Source organism: Ambystoma mexicanum, chromosome 8, assembly GCF_040938575.1.
Source record: "Ambystoma mexicanum isolate Mex_15411 chromosome 8, UKY_AmexF1_1, whole genome shotgun sequence".
Taxonomy (NCBI): Eukaryota; Metazoa; Chordata; class Amphibia; order Caudata; family Ambystomatidae; genus Ambystoma; species Ambystoma mexicanum.
Window position 1 is genome coordinate 1,021,176,208 of NC_090929.1, and position 22,700 is coordinate 1,021,198,907.

The following is a 22,700-nucleotide window of genomic DNA, read 5'->3' on the forward strand; positions in this document are numbered from 1 at the left end:
TTTATATTATTTTCATTGACTACGGAGCTGCTGTTAGGGAGATTTATCATTATTGTGCTTAATCACCTCTCCTAGTGAGACCCCCAGCACTTTTTGCTGTACTTCTGGACCTTTTTCTTTTAATCCTGAATGAGTGGAGCCTTTTTCCACTCATTCATTCTAATGAGCGCTGTCATTTGGAAATCTATTCTTTGTAAATCTACCCTTTGTGAATCTACCTGTACTATGCAGTCTGTATGCTCCATAGCTCTTAAAGGTATCTGTTTATTTACTACTGCAGCACACAGCTCCTTATGAGCATTGTTGCTGGGGACCCCTAGGGTCTTCCTTTAAGATCGTTTCTTAAGTAAACTACAGCTCTTAAGTGTTTCTCCCAAAACTCTATAGTCTGAGAGATTGGCATACACCACCTACAGTGGAGTGCCAAAGGGATACGTGGTATCCCCCTTCACTATGCTCCTGTGACTTTTTCGTCACATAGACAATCACCTAGGTATGGCTGGTGGCAGTGGACTTGTTCTAACAACTATCGTGTATTTGATGTACCACAGGCTATGTCCATAGCCTCGGTAGTGCACAATAAGGCACCCAAGAACCAACTTGGGGCCTTCCCTTCTTTTTTTGCCATTACTAGCGTGGTTGTTCTTTGTTAGCCCTTCTTTCATTCTGGGAGAGTGAGTGTGTGTGGTCGCGTGTGGTCGTGTGTGGTCGCGTGTGCTCGCCTTTGGTGGGAACCAGTAGGTATGCCTGCCTAGGCTTCAGGGTGTCTCGGCGGGCAGGAAGTGGGTGAGGAGTCTTCCACCCCCCCTCCGCTCTTTGTCTGCCAAAGTGCCTGAATAGGTCCAACTCCCAAACGCCCCTTTCTGTAAAATGCTGAGAGAGATTGCAAAGGAGTATGTGTTGTGAACTGTATAAAAGGTGAGGCTTCTGGAGTGTAAAGCAAGTCAACCACTGGAAACTGAAGTAACCAAAGAAGACGACCAGAGACACCTGCAGACCCTTTTGAAGACCGTGAAGCGACCACTGCTGTCCTTACCCCGTTTTCTATGTAACAGTGGAGATCCGAAGAGGACTCCTCCGTACCGTTGGCTGGTTGAAATAACTAGTCCCAAGACTAACTTTGAATCGAGCGATCTCCCGAGGTCCTATGAGGTTCCAGAACTGCGGAACCCCAATATCTGGAGACCTGCTGCTCATTTTGAGTGCATCGTCGTGGAAAGGCCAGTCCGTCCAAATCTGTGCTGAGCCTGTAAGGACAGTCCAGAGATCCAACTCGCCCAGACCCCTCACCAGAGTGTGGGACTGCAGGAAGCGAAGACGGTTGACTGGGCGGTCAGTGTCCTTTGTTGGTGCTGCTAAAAAGGCGACAAAACCGCAGTGAACCAAGAAGTCGCTGAAAGTCGTGCTACAGGTCCTCCCTTGACTCTTGCTGAAAGATACCATCCATTGTCCTGCCTTTCGTCACCAGACCAAGGAATCCAGAGGTTTGGTCCAGAGATGCCACATCGCGGAGGAGCCAACACAAACACTTTCTTTGAACTACATGTACATGGCAGAAAAAGGTATTGCTTACCTGATTCCAAGAAGTCGCTCCAGAGAGTTGAAGTGCACATAGAGGTGTCCAGGGAAACCCCCTCTTACCTCTGTCCCAGGCTGCTGCCTGTGTCCCCTTCTCGAGTCCGTTTTTAGGTCTCCTTTGTTAGTTAAGTTGCTGCTTCAATAACTCTAGACACTGGAAGAAATCTGCAGGAACTCTTCATTATTCGTTGTTTGCCCAGACTTCAAGCCCACTCCGAACTGCCTTTAGCTAGGGCTGCGTTTTTGGACTTAAAAGACTTTCCCGGCGAAGAACCGTCTCTAGAACATTGAACTAAGCTCCTTTTGCACTAACCACTTATTTTCCTCCTTTTAAGTGACTTTTCTATATGTGTTTGCAGAGTAAATGCATTACGGTATGGCCTGTTGAAAAACGCATGAGTGCGGAATTAAAGATAATACGATAACCTTGTCTTTTCCCTTTCTAACATTCCTACAATAGTAACTGCGAACAAACACATAAGTGAAAGTGCCGTTTGAAGTGTATTATCTAGTATTCCTAAGTGTTCTACCATAAACATGTGAAATATTTAAAGTGATTCTGGTGTAAATATAATATATATCTTCTATATAAATGTGTAAGTGTTTATTTGCTGTGCCTGTCTAAGATTCAGAGTACTTGCCTACAGCTCACATCTTCTTAAGATAAACCGGACTGCTCTGCCACACTACCAAGGTCCTGAGTTAGTAGATACTAAGAGTTGGGGGGGATCTACAAACAACCAGGATAGCTTACTAAAGTCTTACGGCAGTATTCCTAAAGTCCTACTGGCAGTAACAGCTGCATTCTTCTACACTGTTAATGTATGCATCCCTTTTTCTCTCTGTAGGTGCGATATGATGTATGATACACATTAGTAACGTGCATGCTACTATGTCCTGTAGGTATAGGAATTGTTGGGGCTGCTCAGTCCCATTTTGAATCCTGGTCATCATTGTATTAATGTATGTTTTTATGGTCTAGTGTTACCTTTTCTTCCCACTGCTTTGCTTACATCTACAGAGCCCATCACCAGGTTGGGGACTTATATTTCCTGTTAGGTATGGGTAGGATCTTTAGTGTGACTTACTGTTTTTAGGCACACACATTATATGTTGCATTTAACCAAAGTACTTATTTGAACTAATATGCATTCTACGTGTGAGTGTATAGGTGTACAATTGTTAATATATCAGTGGTGTGTGTTCTTGGGGGGGGGGGGGGAATAATTGTTCTTCACTGCCAGCCTTCCTTCCTTGAGTTAAGCCTGACTCCTCTGCCATATTATGTCAGATGATTGAACAACGTCACCAGAGGGATGTTGAAAAAATCTCCCCAACGGTCATTGGCCAGAAAATCCCTGGCAGTCTGCTACCATTTCAGGAACTTGAAGGTGTGCTTTCAGACAGGATAATATGGTTTGTGGGTGCTCTTGCATATGTGTGCGTCGATAGCCTCCACATAAACTTTAATTGAAACTACCATGAGAAGCAGTTTCCACGAATACAGATGAATAGGAAATAACCAAGTCATTATAAAGTTAACTTGTTGCTTATGCTGACTCATGGACTAGCCCTTCTTGAAAGCTGTATGTATAGCTTCTCTCTGCCAACTCTTTGCTTGCTACATGTGTGTAGTTTATAAGGGTGCTCTCCTTGCTATCTCTTGGGGTGCAGCTTTCTGTTGGGTGTTTGGGTGCTTCATTAATAGATTAAGGGCATTATTTTGCCATTTGTTGCCACTCTCAATAGTTGTACATTCCCTTTTAACATATTCTGGTAAGCTTGGCCATCTGATTTGTATGAAGGTGTTGAACATTTAATCTACAATGTGACTGTCTGTAGATTGCTAGTCCTGTGCAGTGCTGAATATATGGAACCTCTTGATGGTGTGCTTTAATTCATTATTTTCATCTTGCTTATTACAGGGTTGGTCGATGAGGCCATTGACACCAAGTCTCTGTTGGATGCGTCCGAAGAAGCCATTAAAAAGGACATTGATAAGTGCAAGGTGGCCATGGCCAATGTGCAGCCTCAGATGCTAGTGGCGGGTGCTACCAGCATCGCCCGGCGTGCTAACCGGATCCTCCTGGTGGCCAAAAGGGAGGTTGAGAATTCAGAGGACCCCAAATTCCGTGAAGCTGTGAAGAATGCTTCAGATGAGCTCAGCAAAACCATCTCGCCCATGGTAATGGACGCCAAGGCTGTAGCTGGGAATATTTCTGATCCAAGTAAGAATTTGCACCACACAAGTTTATTTTGCCAATATTTGTAATTCTACTAACAACGAACCAGTGCTGAATGTGTGCCGCTCTTAAATGTCTCAAATGTGATGACACGTAATTGTGATGGTCTCTTTTTGGTGTCTTTGGATGCAGAGGTGCTAGGAGAGGTTCCAGCATTATTCATCACCTCTTGTCATCTGTAGTTCTCTAGTTCCTTGACCACCTGCAGTGTTTTCAAAGTCTTCCTCACTTCTGCCGGATGGCAATTGGCATATTTTTTTGCCTGTTTTTTTTACCACAAACCTATGTGGTAAGTAGGCGTATGGTGTATATATAAAGGGGGTAGGGGTTTGGGGAAACAAAGGGGGTGGGATAATATCCCCTCTGCATTTTGCGATTTTAAAAAAAAAAGGTGGAAAAATCAGCAAAGAAATGTTTGACCGTGACATTCGGCAAAATAGTTTTGAGGAAAGCCAATAGATCCCTTTTCACCTCTCCTGTGAACTCTGCAGGTGGAAGTTTCCTTTTGAACTCTGTCATTCCTTTGGTAGTTTTTGGAGATGTGTGTATATGTATCGATTTCTTTCTTTTTTTTTTTTGTTTTGGTATTTACACTAGTTTGTGTTTTTTTATATGATGTATTTGATTTTTCTGGTGAGTTCTCCCATCCCATTGGATTCATATTATCTACTTAAGGAGCCATGGATCCCTTATGCAACCTCTGGCCTGGGCCCTTGAACCCCTGTCTTTTGGGGCCTTAACTTATTCCGATTGTGTCCTCATCTATATCCGTGTGTAATTGTGACCTTGTTGTGGAGTTTCTTCCTGCAGTTTTCAGTGTTTTGTATTTTGGTAGTAGTCTGTAGCTTACCTGGTGGCTTATGGTGATGTGTATGACTGCTTTGGAATAGCTGGTGACCTTTTCTTTGTGTTTACAGCCGTTGTGGTCACATATCCTTCTAAACAAATGCCTGTGAATCTTTGATCTGTAGCCTCTTCTGTTTAAAAAAAAATGTATTTATTTATTTAACGCATTCAAGTGGTTGTGTTAGTCTCCCTACTGGTACAAAGGTATGGTGCCTGATGGCTAGTTCTTTTCTTCCCAAATAGTTGGTCATCCAAGTGCTACCTTGAAGCAGCAACCATGGTGGCATTGAGTGTCATGTATCAAATTATAGTCTGTTTTTGATTCTTGTGCCCGTTTATTTTTGGTTGTTGGACATTCCAGAACCCTTTTGTGGCCCGACTCCTCTACAGTTTTTTGTGCTTTTCTAATGGCTCCTTGCATTCAGACGTAGTCGGCATTCCTGTTCATCCTAGTGAGAATTGCCTTTGTGGGCATGAGACTGATCCTTATTTTCTTTTGGGTGTTACAGATCTGCAGAAGGGATTCCTGGATTCTGGATATAGGATTTTGGCAGCTGTGGCCAGAGTCCGAGAAGCCTTCCAGCCTCCAGAGCCTGAATTCCCTCCTCCCCCTGATCTTGAGCAGCTCCATGTGAGTGGTGAACGCCCCTCTTGGCACTAAGCAAACATATAGACTCTGTAACCATTTGTGTTTGCTTCCAACATTAATGATGCAAGTCACCTGCTCTTCCCACCTAACGTTATCCTTTTTCCTCACATTCAGCTGACCGATGAGCCTGCTCCACCCAAACCGCCCCTTCCAGAGGGTGAGGTTCCTCCTCCAAGGCCGCCTCCTCCTGAAGAGAAGGATGAGGAATTCCCAGAGATGAAGGTGGGGGAGCTTGTCAACCAGCCCATCATGGTGGCCGCACAGCAACTCCATGAGGAAGCAAGGAAGTGGTCTAGCAAGGTAAAGAGGACTGTGTGATTTAAATTATCGGACCTAAATCTTTCTTTGCCCAGATCTCGCTGTGCTGTCCGATGCCCTTAACCCACTAATATTAAGGGTCATCTTCTGGTGGAAGGTATTGGGCATGAGCTCATCAGGTGGTCCATTCATAACACCAGGGACAGTGCTGGGAATGTCCCAGCTGTATCATTTTGCTTTCTTGCCTTATTTAAGAATAGTAAATGGCAGTTGCATGGATAAGTGGCATGAATGCCTCCGACTTGTCAGCAGCAGCGTCTTTGGAGAGATTAAGCTATTGTGCTTACCCACGTATCAGGGCTGGTACTTTAGATTTCTCTAGGCCCAGAGTCTGCAAGCTGAGGCTCAGATGTTTTCAACCGACTCCCATGATCCTTCAACATTGACCATTCTACTTTGGCTGAAGGGAGTTGCATTTCAAAACAACTGGAAAGTCAAAGGATGCACTAGGCAGATGTGTCATTGAACCAAACTATTTTCATGCTCTTGAAAACTGTGTTTCAGAGGATGCCCATCACACTGGTTGTCCAATTCTGCTTCCCGTTTCTCAGTGAAGGCAATGTGATCTGCATGATATGTGACTTTGTGGCAGGGGCTATTTTAAACTGTGTATTCTGTTTGTTGGTGCAGCTAAGCGTTCTCTTAAAAAAGAATTATGGAAAAGCAACTCTTCCTCTTTCCTAACATTTACTAAAGCATTATCAAGACCACCTTTTTAAATAAGACTCACCATTGCAGGGGGTAATGAGAAAAATGTCATGTGGCTAAAAAAGATTGTGATCTAGTCTTTTGAGATGTACTATACCAAAGTTTATTTTTTGGGAGGCTTGGTGGTGGAGTGTTTGTGGCTTTGAGACTACAGTAGCAACTTAACTCTCTGTGCCTATGCGCTCTGAACTGTCTTTGAGGGACCCACCACCCTGAGTACTTACATGTGGGCTTTTTATTGGTGGGTTATTCCAGATGCATATCCTCGGGCATCCCTGTGGATACTGGGTTCTGTTGGTCCCCTTCAACCTCCATTGAATTACATTGGCTCGAATCCTGCTGTGCTTTCTTCCTTCGTCCGGGTGCTTGGTCTGGAACCTGGTGCTGGTTTTGGAAACTGGCGCTGGATCTCATCCCTAGGCTCCTTTCTGGCATCCCCTGGTTAGGTTGCTGCCTTCTATACACCTCTAGGGTAGAACTCCTACTTGCCTAGCTTTTCACCATAACTGTGTGCCTGCCTACTGACTTTGTGCCAGTGTATCCTACTGGGCACTTTTACCAACACTGAACTCTACAAAGTGACATTCTGAGGTACTTACTTGAACAGTGACGTTTTTCCTGGGCCCCAAGACTTGCCCATTTTTTATTGTATCTTGTATTACGCTCCTGCCTGTTAAGTAACAGGGTATCAATCCTTGCTGCATGTGTGTTCATTCCTTGGCGTTTAATCTAACCTTATTGTTCTCTGTATTGTGAGACTCCTTGCATCCTGAAATTTGGTAGCCATCTCAGCTTTGTTGGACATTATGTATTAATCTCCTCGCTCTTGGTGCTCTACAACTGTATAGTGTGTGTATGTATTATTTGTACTATGTAGTAGAGAGTGTATCCTAAGCCTAATTTCCGTGTGGCACCTTGGGTCCTGAATATGGTAATAGTAATATCTTTCTCTACTCTAGGGTTCATTTTTATTCCCACCTCTGTCAGTAGGTATAGTATCTACCACATTTTTTGGTCTTGCATTTCAGGATCAGTAGTTAGTTGTGTCTTTAACTATCATTTGTAGTTTTTAGAACTACACTGTACTCTTTTGTGTATTATAGTTGAGACAATTCCATTTATCAGTGTATGGTTTAAGTGTCATCCATAAAGCCCCTGAAAAAAACGGAGTGCTTTCTAAGCACCTTATTTTGGCCCTACAGTGAATATACCACCATACATCGGTATTGGGGCATAGGCTACTGGCAGCTGTCATTTTCATTTTGACTTCACCAGGTGTGCACGTTTATTTAATGAATTGATAGCCCAATGTACCTTTTGGTAGCCATTGAGGTACCAATTTATTTGTTTGAAGTCCTGCTTCCGACCATTTTGTTTTAGAGTGTCCTTTGTTCAGGCAAACCACAAGGTGTGCACATATGGGCTTTTTGTAAGTCTAGCCATGCATCCTTCATTATGGTTTGAACTGGTCTAGACCAGTTCTGGCAATGGGCTAGCCAATTCACATCCTGTAGGGTGGTCTTGTCTTTTTGTCAGTTTTAGGTGCTAAGCAGACTGGCTTAGGCCAAACCGCCTGTCAGCATGGGTATATATAAGGGAGACCATGAACCTACTATGCATTTTGACTGGATTGTATTGGAAGACAGATAGCTTTCTTACCTGCTCGAGGATTCTCGCTATTTGTGAGCCATTGCTACATTCTAAGGACCAGATCTGTGCTCATCTCTGGTTCAGTTTTCACCTGAGGGATGTCTCCTCCTGGGCCTCCCCTATCCTCCTGCTCGCTCCCATAGTTGCCTGGGACAGGCTGTCCCAGTTAAAGCCATCCTCTGGCAGTTATATTGGTGCAGTCGCCCAGCTTTGCGTTTTGTGGCAGATAGCCTGATTGAAGCACACAATCCTACTCCTATTTGAAGGGTTTTTATTTAGCACACAGCAGAGCTATGTTGTGATTCTTTGAAGCTTCATAAAGATGGCAGAATAGTGTGGCATTGGTTGTGTAACAATGCGTACCGGCTGGAAAAGGAGTTTGGGATGGTGCACTAGAGCTGTACCTCTCTTTACTCCCCTGCGATTCCCGCCGTAGCCCCAGTTAGTTTGTACAAATCGGTAACTCCTAATGTCTGTTCACTGACTCGGTCCAAAGGGTTGTCTCTGAGATGCTGGCAATCTCTCTCCTTCAGAAACTACCTACCTGTTTCTACACTACCACAGACCTTAGTTCTAGAGGGTAATATGTTTGCTGTGATGAATCAATGGAATTCGTCCCTTCTCCTCACCAAGCGAGCCTCCCACTTTGAGGCTCGGGAGGTTGGCCCACTTTGCAAGACCCTCCCTAGTGCTCTGGGCAAGTGTGACCTCACTGGGAGAGACTCCCCCCTTAAGGGACAAGGACTCCTGTTCTAGTGAGGAACTCCCTCAGCCATTCCCCATGATGGCCTACATGCGACTATCTGATATGCAAAACAGTATCAAATTCCGAAATGTGGCTGAAAGCTAACTTATGCCATTATAAGCAAGAAAGAAAGTCTATCTCTTTAATGTAAAAACTGATATTAACTGCAACAAGGAGGAATACATCACACTAAAGTTAAGTGAGACGAACGCCTACGCAGGCAGGAATCGGACCACCTGAAAGCAGCAAAACTGGAGAGTGCTGCGTAGCCCGCAATATTCAGAACTGTTCTGAACGTGAGAAGAAAGGTTGGAGACCCGGCGGGTGCAGGCATTGATAATCCGAGGAAACTGGAGCTCAAAACACAGTGGTGGAGTGACCACGAGGACTTTGTGGTGGCCAGGCTGCCCGTTCAACTGCGCCGACATGACCCCGCTGAGGAATCCGCAAACAGTCTTGTTACCAGCAGAGTTACTGAAACACCAAGCAAGACAGAGAGCTGCCAACCAAGAAAAGGAGCGAAAGAGAAGGTCACAAGCATCCACAGGCCCCGGAGGCATTCCCCTGTAATGTTGGAGGTAACGGGAGAACCAGTAGGCCGTCGGAGACTAGTTATGAAATCAGAGACTCGCCCCAGTACAAGTGATAAAACCTTGGAAACTAAGTTGATGAACTTGAATTGTTTCTTCGGCTGGTGCCTCCCTCTGGAACAGCCTCCCTGAAACTTGTAGAACCATCTCCGGTTCCAGAAGCACCTCAAAACCCTTCTTTGCTTCTGCTTTTTCTCCTCCTCTCCCCTGCTGACCTCCTGACTGAACTGAAACTGCACCGGTTACCTGGTCACCCTCCGATCTTGGGCCCAGGTCCCTCCCCCGCCAGTCTTTCACACCTGCACTGCCTGCCTGGCATCCCCCGCACTTGGGGACTGTTTCTTTATCCCAACAGTCCCTCTACCAGCACTTGACACCTGATTTCTGCACTTACCTTTGCACTTGCCCCTCGCTGGCCGTTACTTATTGTTATCTATTCCCATGTACTGCACTCTCCCTTCCCCCTCCCCCCACACTTTCCCCTCCTCCCCTTCCCATGCACTTGCGCGATGTGAGTGACACTTGGCCTAGTAGGATCCTTGTCTGTTCTCCCTTCGTTCCCCCTCGCTTGCCTCATCGCTCCTTGATACACTTGTGTATAGGCGCGTTACAAATGCCATATCATATATACTCATGTGAGAAAGAAAATCACCAATAACCCTGAAGGGGAGATCAGTAAAACTTGGATAAAAATATTGCAGGAGGAGGGGAAAATACCCAGTTCAAGAAGCACAGAGTGGAATATATCAGAGGGAGCATTTTATGAAGTGTAGGCAAGAGAATACCATAAGATAAAAGATACACGGTACCTACGATTGCAGAAAAGGCTGAACTGTAATTACCCAGAAAGTAAACGGCACATAGGAAAATGTACTTTGCAAGATTACCCACGGCCCATTAACCTGGATCAAAGGATACAGCAAAGGCCCAAAAGGGAAATATAGAAAGAAAACCCTAAAGAGGAGGGAAAGGCCTTATTCATTTGGACATTTCCTGACGACTGACTAGCACCTTAGTTATCAACCTAAGTAGGGAACACCCACATAGCGATAGGGAAGATGGGCCTTATTTTTGTAATATTATAAATACTTTTTGGAAATGTCATCACTGTGTCCGCCTTCTGACCCGCCACAGTGCCTCCTGATCTAATCACCCCTTTCTCTTTACTACTCTACTCATCCCTCTACTCTCCTCTGTCCTACCAACTCGTCCTACCTTATCTTCCCCACTATTCTTAGCTCTCCGTACCTTTTCTCCCCATCACTCACTCACTTCATCATACTACTATGAGTCTTCCTGCTCAGCTCCTAAAACCACTGCTTCTTGTATCATTGCTACTGTTGGTCTAACTACCATGATCTCCACAACCACTGTCCCGCTGCTACCATTTCCAGTGCTCTTCTATTCACGAAACTTGGGGATATGGTGCCCTGCTCACCCCTTCACTATTCTCTATTCATTCTCACCCATTTGCTACACCCGCTCCCACTACTCTCACCCCCTCCACACTTCTCTAATACACCCTTGCACCCTCCCTACTAGCCTCACTCTCTATAAACACTCTTTCACTAATACTATTGCCCACATTTTGTTCCGTCGTTCTCACTCCCAACTCCGCCTGCTCACTTCCTGCACTGCAATACACTACACATCACTGATAACACTTTCTTCCAAATACCTCATCTTTTCAAAATCTGCAACACTCTGCTTTGCAGTCCTTACTCTGCTTTGCCATCCTTACTCGGTCTGGTCTCTTTGTCTTCCTCCAACTCCACCTGCGACCTCCCCTATGCAATCCACATTCTGCCTCTGCTGCAGTCTGCTTTTATAGTGCAGGACTGTTTCTCTGCCGTGCTGTGGGCTAAAAGTTCGATTTTCTGCATTGCTATTGAGATGTCTGCTCTGCTGGGATGTTCTTTTTTGGGACATGGTGCCGCATCAGTCTGCTTGAAAGGCTGCTGTTCTGGTATTCGGTTTGTTCGGCTTCAGTCTGGGGTTTCCTGGCTGCTTGCTGTTGCATTGTGGGAGATGTAGTTCTGGAAAGACAGAGAACCGACAAGCAACTGTATTGGGAGGTATTGAGGTTATGGAAGTGGCATCAGTGTTGTCATAATTGGCACAGGGGGGGGGGGATTTGTTGGGGGATGGTGAGCCCACAACTCCCACTTTGCATATCTGGGGCAGGGCTTGTTTTTGAGTTCAGTTTTAGAAAGCCGCCTGCTCCCGATGGAGTCACCCCCACCCCACCCCCTTTGACAATCAAGAACCTGTCACAGTTAAAAGCGTTCTTCACCTGGAAGGATAGTATGACGCCAGTACCCTCATCTGCTCACAGGACTGTCCTGGGTCACTCCCAATGTAGTGGGATGGTTTACCATGGTGGGCTGCCCTCCTTTGTTTGTCCAGCCACCAGAACCTGCTCTGCTGGATTTGGCCATATTTCTAGTCATTCCTGCCTCTGCTTTTGCTTCTGGCTTGAGGATCCCACTACTAGGAAGGGTGATTGTTCTTCTTTGTTGACGTCTGGTTAGTCATTGGTCTGGAGTTCAAGTGTCTGGCAGTTCAGAGGCTGTAAACCTTACTTTAAAAGAATTGCCTACCTTTTGGGTTCTGAGTTTGTGGGTAATTTGCAAAACTTACCATCGGTTGTCCCTGTAATCCGTGGTCAGGGCTTTATGTAGATGGTTTGGCATTGGTTGGAGTTAGGATGTCGGGACTCCCACTCACCTGCGCACCTGCTATTTCCTAGTTGCTAAATCTGTCTGCAGCCTAAATCCTGGTTTGTCTAGGGACCAACTCCAAGGTTCCTGTTTAGTTTAAGGCTTAGTGGGGATGACAAATCCGTGGATTGGTTTTGGCGCTGGTTGGATGTGTTAGTCCATATTGTCACAGTTTGTGCGAGTTGGTTATATTAAGATCACGTCAAGTGTTTTTGTCATTACAAGCGTTATTTATTTCTTGGTTAGTTGGCACCAACAAGAACATCATTGTATTGATAAATGACCATTTTTTGACATGGTGAATAGCAACACAGCCGACGCGCGTTTCAACCTTAGTCTTTTTCAAGGCCAATTGAGTTTGAGAGGTGAATTCCGAAAAGTTGTGGACTGATCCTCCCAGGTGAGGGCGTCAGGGGTGCTGGATAGCCAGACGGTGCCGGATTCGGCCGATGCTTCTGAGACGGGGTTATGTAGATGGGCCTTAACTGTGTTTTCCTATTGGCTTCCATTGGGGCTGTTCCTGCTGTGCTGAATATCCTCTCAGGGCTGCTACACCCTCAAGTATTTTTTTTCGCGATTGGTAAAGGTAGAACAAAAGGAAAGCTGAAAGTGTGTGGCTGTCTGCAGTTCCCAAGGGAGACACTCGGCCCCGAAGCAGCACCAATCCATGGCACTGACCATCCTGAGAGCTATGCTCTGATTTTCGCTCCCACTTTATATGGGGGCCTGTTGTTTCAAAGAGTGTGGAATGTTAATGTATTCTCTGACCGCGAATCCCCAACCACCTTTAAGGTTTATCCAGAGTGCAACTCCAGGTTTCCTGGTTAGACATCCATATGGTGTTGAAACAGCGGTTGCTGTGGGGCCACTTGGAGTATCAGCATGTTTTGTGTAAAAAATAAATGTAAGACCAGAACACTGAAAAGAAAGAAGAAAACCCTGCAGAGTAGCATTTACTATGGAAGCTGCCAAGGCATGTGCATCCGGTGGTCAATAGAGTATTAAAGTAGAAATTTCAGGGAAGAGGTTAGCATGAGGCACAGAGAGTGTCCCCTCCAGGCTCGCAAATATATGAAAAACCCAAGAGCTCTCCACCAGCTGACCCCAATCTCTGGAGAGCTCAATGCAGTGCAGTCTCAGGAGCAAACGCATGGCCTTCAAAATTCATGCGAGACTGTTGTGGGGCTGGTGGAACTGTTTGGGACTGTGCCAAAACAGATCATGGGAGCAGGCTCACAGCCCGCATCCATTTAACGCACCACGTTGCCCGCACCAAGAGCATGGCGAGTTAAACACACACTGTGGGCAAGGGGCCATAGGCACAGAACCAGGCACAGAACCATCAAGCAATCATAAACCTTCATCCACCACAGAGCCGGGGGCTGAAAAACAAAAGCATGATGCCAACAAAAATAACATTAAAGCCTACATTTAAGCAGGGTGCTTAAAAATCAGTGTGAAAAATAACAAGCCTAAACACTGCACTTAGCAGCCAATGCCAGAGAAATGTGTGTCTAATCACAGAAAAACATCAAAAACTGCCAAAGCAGATGCCAGCTAGATGCAGAAATTATGCATCAATGTGGACAAGCAACAATGGGGATTAAAGCCTCCAACATCCAAACCAATCAGAACGGTCCTCTCCTGCAGTAGAACCCCATGGGCCTCCCAAAACACCTTTCGGGACAGATTTAACTCAACACTTCAACTGATCCCCATCTGGCAGGAATATTCATTGCCGGCAGGATAGCTTGGGCGCAACATGCTTGTCTTGGAAGTAAGACAACACTGAGAAGCATGAGTTTGATACCCTGTCCCACGCTTAGTGGCTGGACTCCAGCATGAAACAATCTAAAAGTCGAATTACATTTTCTTTTCAAAAGACCATTTCAAATGTAAATATGCTCGTGCAGAAAATGGGAGAGAAAGAGAGCACAACGCCCACAGGAGGGACGAGGTGGGCCTCCCGCAAAGACGCCTAGGCTCACAGATATGACATGCAGGGGCGTCCCGACCTGTATGACTACTAGCGACAGGACCTCAAAGATGAACGATCATAAGAGTCTGAGACACCAGTCTCTGAGGAAACGGTGGAGGAGACAAAACCCTTAGCCTATTATGTACCCCGCATTCAGTCCGTACAATATCAGTCCTTCATTGAGGCACCAGCCACATGCAAACCAGTGAACAAGTTTGACAGAAAATAACAAACTGTAACCTTCCGCTTCTCATTCAGTGGAAGCTTATTCCCAACTCATTGTAATTAACACTGTGTGTAAGCGATGTGGCAAAAAGGGGGGTCTACTACAGACACTTCTCCAGACAAGGAGAGTAAAAGACTGTAACCAGAAATGGCCAATTTATCCATATGCAACAATGCTCACATTAGAAATGCAACACTAATGAGCAGCTAGGCTTGATCCCAATAGGACACTATGCAGGACCTTCTGAAAGAAATGCCAGAGGGATCAAGGAAGACTATTCTTTTCCATTGTGGTTATTAAAAGCATGCTAGATGGTGCCGAGACAGCAGGTTACCAGGCGACATGTTGCTGTGGATAAATTAGATTCTTGGCTCGGTGTAACTGGGCACAGGCCAGAGATCCAGAATAACTTAATTCATGCGCCTCTTGACTGGGAACACCACTTCCAGAAAATTTAGAATTTGCCCTTGAGGGTGTAAACATGAAACGGTAAGCAATTAAAGCGTTGAACTCTGAACGCAGGTACTTCTCAGGCAGACCAGTACTACTGCATGGGGTCACAAGAACTGTGCAGTTTCTGAAGCCAAGTGCAACAACCTTTCAATAACATCAAGGCCAGTACAATCGGGCTTGAAGGGTTGGCGGTGCCTCCACAATGGATTAACTGTGAAACCATGACTTTGAATACCAGGCTTCCCACTCTTAGGGATTTTCAGAACCAGTCCTGGGGGAGGTTCTTAGAGGCCAACCTAGGTGAGGAGCAAGGGCTTTTCTAGCTTGCTCTTAAACTCTACCAAGTCGATGTAGACTGAGCAGTAAGGATGGCTTGGGAGATATGGGGTTTGGTGTGTAAGTACAGTTAACATGGAGATATTCAAGTAATGGAGTTCAATGGATTGCATTCTCCCACAGATTCCTCATCTTGATAGATCTCAATCTAGCGTCTGCTTGTTCGGAAAAATTCAACATGGCGTTGTGCGGCTCAATGTCGTCTCTCGACAACCTTCATGTTTGGTGGTGCCACACCGAGACTCTGGGCGTGAAGTCGATCAACATAGTTAAGGGATGCCCAATGCCTTGAGTTCAATTTTTCTGCACGCTATTCGGAACATGGTTTGATATTTTTGAATATTCTTACTGCGCCAAAATGTCGGGCCTAAGCCACCCGGTTTCACGCATCTGCAGGGACTAACTCCAAAATGCCCCTCACGGACCGCCATACTATTTGTGTGTGCTATCTGTGTCATACCCTATATGGTGCAATTCGGGTCCTCTCTAACCATGAACCCAATGAAGGAACGCTAGGTGACACTGGTGCTCAGCAGACACCCTTCGAAGTCACCAGCTAGGTTGAGAATAAAATCCTTGGGGTCAGACATGGAGGGACCTAACCCTGAGAAGGAACGGGAGGACAGGCGCCATACAAAAGCTGAAGACTCCTGCTTGTACCTGCATCAAATACCACCACTTTATCTTCGTAGTCACACAAGAAGAAGCAAAGGCATGTAGGCACGACTTTGGTCCATCGGATGATGGGTGTCAGGCGTACCCTGCGAAGGGGGCTTCGAAGGAGGAATGTGAGGAGTTTGAGAAACAAATGCTGAAGAATGCTGTGGCTTTTGTGGCTTCGCCCTAGAAGCCATTCGTGGAATCTGCTCCAACCACACCCAGCTGGAACGGCTCAAAGGTAGATAGCCAGGGGGATGTCCCTCATGCTTGAAGGAAACCTGCTTCGGTGCAGATACCACCATCACAACCATCTCTGGTCCTGCCGAAAGCCTGTGCTCATCATTTTTGTGAGATCGGGACTATGTGCCAGAGTCTAGGGTAGATTTCTTCGACTCACTGTGGCCCATTTTGACGAGGGGGATCCAATCCCTTTTGGGATGGAGCAGTTAGTCGGCACATCCATCGACCCGGGCCTACTAGAACTAGAAAGGACCTAATTGGTTGAAACGCGTGTTTAGGATTGGTTTAGGATTGGCTGAGGATTGAATAAAAAATCATTTCATGAGCTGTAATTTGTGGTTAGAAATTCCATGAGGGACAAGAAGGTTATGAGATGCATATACTACAGGCTATGCTAATTTCAAATAATTTAAGAGATTGATAACTGATAGTCCTGCTCGTAAGTGTACATTTAACAATGATGACAAAGTGACTAAGGGCATAGCCACTCAATACCTGTGCACACGCAGCAAGTCCCTGACTCTAAAAATTGGTAACATGACTCAACATGATCCCTAGTGTTTCTCTGTCCAGCCTTGTTCATACACTAGGTGCTACCCATTGCACTCTACTCAACTGTGGTACCTCAGTGCATTTCTGCCATATTGTGTGATTTCGAATCTAGGCGCTACCCATTGCACTCTACTTCACTGTGAGTCCTCAGTGCGTATTAGCCAATCTGTATCCACCTCCGATACCTACCTTGCTGTACTCTGTATAAAGTGCATTTCTGCCATATTGTGTGATTTCGAATCTAGGTGCTACCCACTGCACTCTACTCAACTGTGAGACCTCAATGCATTTCTGCCGTATTGTGTGATTTCGAATCTAGGCGCTACCCATTGCACTCTACTTGACTGTGAGACCTCAGTGCATATTAGCCAATCTGTATCCACCTCCGATACCTACCTTGCTGTATTCTGTAGAAAGAGTGCCCAACTTTACAGCAGCCCTACCTTAATATCCTTCCAAGCGCCAGGCCAACCTCCCATTTACCTAACGCACCTGCTACTACCACCTAGCATGTGTCCCTTGATCTCCAGTCTGCTCGCCTATGTCCTGCTCCTTCTGTATACTGCAGCACGGCTTACGATGGTTCCGCACCCCCCTATCACAATGTATTCAACTATGCTAAACACCACGTCATCCAGCAACTCACACCTATATATAAATTATCCCCAGCCACTGCTACTTAATAGCCTCCCTCGCTCTATTACTGATAGGAATTTAGGACTTGGAGCCAGATTAGCTAAAATGTATGAACCCCTTACCCGTTCATTGCCTACTATTCAGAAACCTAAAATTCTGCCGGTTCGACCTAGCTTATCTACAAGAAAAACCTACTCGCCCCAGAACGCCAACCCTATACCTCCACTTAGTCCCTCTAATCAGAGCACTCCTGAATTAACACAGGACTACTGCCATACCATTACCACGAATATTACAGCCAGCCCCCAAATTAAGGGAGCCTTGATCAACGCCAGATCATTAGTAGCCCATGCAACAGAAATGCCGATTTGATCCTCAAAGAAGACCTTGACTTCTTAGCCATCACTGAGACCTGGCTTCATCCGGCAGCAGGTCCTGTACTTATGCTTGCAGTCCCAGACAATTACTCTATCCTGAGACAAGATAGACCTAACCTCAGCGGAGGGGGTGTCGCTATTCACAAATGCAGCCTCACCATGAGAGTAGCAATAACTATCCACGTCCTCTCCTGCGAAATACTCTCAAAGTCCCTCTCGCCAATGCCCAAACGCTTAACATCCACTTGATCTACCGCCCACCAGCCCCAATAGGCACCTTTGATGAGGATATTAACACTATTTTATCTAGCAACCTTGAAAGCTCCACCCAAGTACTCACCCTGGGAGACTTTAACATGGGTTACAATGACCCGGAAGACCAAACCGCCAGTACTATAGGAAATACCCTCACCGAATTAGGTTTTACACAAAGAAGCATGGCACCCACACATGCTAAAGGCAGAATACTTTTTTGGGTGGCCGACTATAACTGTCTAGCAGGCATAACCAACATCGCTCCATTAGCCTGGACTGACCACCATCTGGAATCGTTCATGCTTTCCACCATCCGACCCCCACCCCTGCCTATCATCCGGGCTCCCCCCAATACTCACAAGAAACAAGAAGAGTATCACAGTCGGGAGACTCATCCCTAACTTACTCCCCACACTTAACACACTTCCTGATAACTTGGATCCAGAGACCTTGGTTTTAGAATATAATAAAATCATGGCAACCTCGCTGGACCGAATTGCCCCCCTCAAACTTAGACCAAGCAAACCCAAAACGCATCTAAACAAATGGTACACACCATTCCTTAAAAACTTAAGGCAGCAAAAAAGAAACTGCAAGGCCACTTGGAAAAAATTCCATTCAGTAGGTAACAAACTCAAACTCTCCAAACTAGCCACCCTCTACAAAAAAGAAATCTACCTAGCTAAACGAACCTCCTTCGACTCCCGCATATCCCAAGTGAAATCAAACATGAAGGAACTATTCTCCATCCTTAAAGAAGTAGAAACTCCTATAGTACCACCAGATACCTGCACCAAAGATAAAAATTGGTGCTCAGACATCCAAAATGCCCTAGCTAATAAGATTGATACCTTACAAAACAAAATCTCTCGCAAAAAAAGCCTCCTTAAACAATCCTCTCCCTTCAAATCTACCAGAGAAACATGTGAGAAATCACTTGTTTCAATTTCTCCAAAGTCACCACACTTGAAGTATAAAAAATCATCCTGTCATTGAAACCCTCCAATTGTCAGGGTGATCTATGCCCGGCTCAGTTCTTCAAAGATGCAGCCCGTGACCTCTCCCCATTCATCACAAAACTAATCAATGCCTCTTTCTCCACTGGTTCTATCCCTACCAACCTAAAACAATCCTGGGTACTCCCAGTACTAAAATAAAAAAAAACACACTCGACCCAGCCATACCCACAAATTATAGACTCATAACGACCGTACCATTCCTCCTAAAAATCCTGGACAAGGTCGCCTACGTACAAATACAGACGTACCTGGAAGAACACCTTTTGGGATCTAGACAATCAGGCTTTCATCCCCAACATTGGACCGAAACTGCTCGTATTGACTTGAAAGCCCAGATCGATATGCTCAGACAATGGTCAAGCCGCCCTGCTTCACCTCTCTGCAGCGTTCGACCTGGTCGATCACTCCGTCCTATGCACACACCTCCACACATCAGCCCATCTCTCACTTCTCTGCTGAGGCCATCACTTGGATTAGATCTTTCCTTAACAGCAGAACCATGAGGGTCTTCTCACCTACAGCGGCAGCAAACCCCATACCCATCACTTGTGATTATCTTCATTGTGCCTATGTATATACTATTGTTGTAACTAAGCTTCGCAAATTCTTGTAAAGGCTGCGCCCTGTTACCCTAGAGTATGCTCGTGCATTACAAATAATAAAACAAACAAACACTACTGTGTGTGTGTGTATATATATGTGTGTATGTATGTATGTATGTATGTATGTATGTATGTATGTATATATATATATATATATATATATATATATATATGTGTATATATATATATATATTCGAAACCAGAGCAGTCTCAAGTAGGGGCATGCAGTACTTTTGAAACCTGTTTTCTGCCATGCCATCACTACACACACCTGCAGTGATACAATATTCTTTAATCTATGCACAGTAGATGAATTTAAACAGATTCACAAGCCCCAGAAGATAAATGATACTTACTCTGCAATAGTCTTTCTGTAGCTTGTATCTTTTTAGAGTCTCAGGCAATTATGGCTGCACAGAAAACAAGGGTTAACATTCAAACACTACACTTCTGTCAGGTCCCGACTGATGAATCCCAAAGGAGGTGCTGAACCCCACAAGTCTCCCTATGATGTCCAGCCTACAACTGCTCTACTTCCATTGCTTGCACAATGCCCCAGGAGCAAGGGGAAGTGGATAAAGTATCAGCAGAACACTCAATTTTTCTAACTTTCTCTCTCATGTTTGCACTCAGATGTGCTTTGTCGGGTGTGCCGTCTCTCACATGCTTTCTCACCCTCTGAGTGCTTTCAGAGATCTGTCATACTCTCCTCCATCCCACCCCCAGGCAAAGCCCCAAATCCCCCCCACCCCCTTTCCACCATCTGCCCCATAGATTCCACCATACCTGATTGGCTCTGGTGATCAGCATAGAGGCTATAGGGCCATCTCCAGGAGCTCAAGAACCTTCTCTATTTCCTGGAAAATCTTCCAAAGATTAAGGAGTCTGACTCTTCTAATTATTTCTGAGCGTGTCTTAGTCCACAACAGTTTGGCACCTTGAGGCTCTGTTCCCCTGAAGAGATTGAGGAATTTCATATTCCTAACTATATTAACTAACTGTACAAAACACTTTGGAAAGCTTTCCCACTCTTGGGCTCGGTTGAGGGTGAACTTAACTTGAGTTAAAACCTTAAGCTTTCCCCACAACCTGCGAAGGGCCCATGGCTCATCCACTTCGCTAAAGTCTGCAATCTATTTTCTTTTTATCAAGCACACGACGTTGCATCTGAGGGAGTGTTCATGAAGTGCACATTATCCGCGGCGTGCAGCCAAAATGTTTTGAAATTAAGGTTTCACACGTAGTCACTTAGGGGTAGACAAAACCACCTCAGTAAACGCTCTAGGTAGAGCTAAGCTGTACTGGAATTGTAGATGTACGAAGGTGCTTGTGATGTTGACATGTGCCATACGTAGAATTAAAAGATGCTTTTTCTTTGAAGGATTAGTGACTTAAGAACACTGGGCACAAGCGGTCTAAGAAACAAATTCTTGCAAAGAACTCCAAAAGAACCACTTTACCTTTCTTAGAGATGATGGGCGTTTACTTCTGAAAGCCAAACCCCTGCGTGTACTGCTTGCTGATTGTTCTAAACAGATACTAACATATAAACGAGCACATTTCTGTCCCAAGAGCCGAGGCCAACATGCTGCTCCCATCTGTTATCGGCAGTTTTTGCATAAAAGGTTAATGTTCTTTCAAGCTTCAATCCTCCAAGAGAACTGCAGAGAGGAGTAATCACAAAGCTCTGCTGGAAACTGACCTGCTAGCCACAGTGTTGAAGGTGACGGTTATAGAATACTTGGCCAAGTTTTATATTGCCTAATCATGAGCGTTTGACCAATCAATGTCCAGGACGCCTTCCTCCATCTTGCAGCGGGAAAGGCTCTTAAGTTGAAGAGCTTCCGTTTCTAATCTAACAATGTTGTTGGTGAATCCTCGAGATGCTACAGACGAGATGTGGGGTTGGTGACTGCACCAAGGGTCTTCAGGCACAAAGACACGGGACTCTGGCTCCAACAAGACTTCCCTTCTTGTCTGAGAGCAGAGGCAACAGAGCAATACCCACATTAAGAATACACTAAGTTTCACAGCACCTCCATGCAAGACCCAGGCAACAGGAGACATCCCCTCTTTGCATGATGGAATTCGCCTACAGGCGCAGACTGAAGGCCTTGGCGGTGCAGGATTCAAAATTGGCAACGCCCATCAATTCAAGGGGGAGGCACCTTGGAAGGTCTCCTTTTCACAAAGAAACTGAGCGTTGCCTTGCGGTTGATGGATGGGCATTGGTTGTCTCAGCAACCGTCTTCTAGTATCCTTATGCAGCCTCTCTTGCTTTGATTTCTTGGCTCTGGTGTTGGACTGTTGGACTAATGGAATGGCTCTAGATCCTATCCTGGTATGCAAAATCCTGGGGGGGAATGGGGGGGGGGGCACTGTCCACCTATCAGTGGACCTGTAACATTCAAATTCTGGGTAGCTGTCCAATCATGGACAACCAGCTCCAGTACAATCGTGAACTCACACAAGGGATGTGATAAACTGCATATTGGGGACGACTGTAGCCATTTAGCCAGCCCAAACCAGTTTCATAGACTCGGACTACTACCAGGGCTCTGGGCAGACCCCAGGAAGAAGATGCTCAAATATGTGCATTTCCTACCCCTGTCTAGGAGGAAGACTGCTAAAAGGACAGTGTAGCACAAACACAGGACTCTCACATGGCCAAGTCATTTTGAGCATTGTAGTGCAGGCTGACGTGCAGTAAAAAAAAGAGGTGAACAAGACCACACCGAAAAGATGTAAAATAAAGTTTGCACTTCCACAAGTCTGTCGGGGCTTCATGAAGTATGGGGAAAATACCATACAGTTGGAAGGGTACACTTGGTTCCCCTGCCCAATTCTCCTCAAGATAAAGTAGTAGTACTACACCATTGATTTAAATGGAGGGACAGGGTACCTCTGCCATGGTAGCCTTCAAGTTTAACCAGCACCCCGAAAATTAAATTAGTTCAGATGGGGTGTACGTTTAAAAAGGACTTTCCTCAAATTTCAGGTATGGGGTTATGAAACAGTCGGCACATATGTTGGGGTCTCATTTTAGTAGATCAGAGAGCTGCATAAAGACAAATCTTTCCTAACGTCATTCAAGCATATCCTGTGACCTACAACTAGTGTCTGGAATATGGTATTTTTGGTTCCAGTCTGCAAGGTGGAAACAGGCCCTCTGCTCTTCAAAGCCACATACAGATTTTCACGTAGGAAATGTGGTCTTTTTTTAATTTGTTTTTTACCCGAGTCCATTCTGGCATCCACATAAATTAGATTTGTTTTCCCATATCAAAAAGGCAATTTTATTTGCAAGGGAATTGTGAGC

At 45.4% G+C, this 22,700-nt stretch overlaps 1 protein-coding gene across 2 annotated transcripts in view; it reads left to right on the top strand.

The window, feature by feature from the left end:
* Positions 1-22,700, top strand: part of VCL (vinculin) — a 751,821-nt gene that overhangs the window by 631,771 nt on the left and 97,350 nt on the right. For both annotated transcript variants that reach the window (XM_069610959.1, XM_069610960.1), the window contains exons 16-18: positions 3,504-3,806; positions 5,177-5,298; positions 5,431-5,616. In XM_069610959.1, coding sequence (XP_069467060.1) covers positions 3,504-3,806; positions 5,177-5,298; positions 5,431-5,616 — 611 coding nt within the window. The remainder of the gene's footprint in view (positions 1-3,503; positions 3,807-5,176; positions 5,299-5,430; positions 5,617-22,700) is intronic.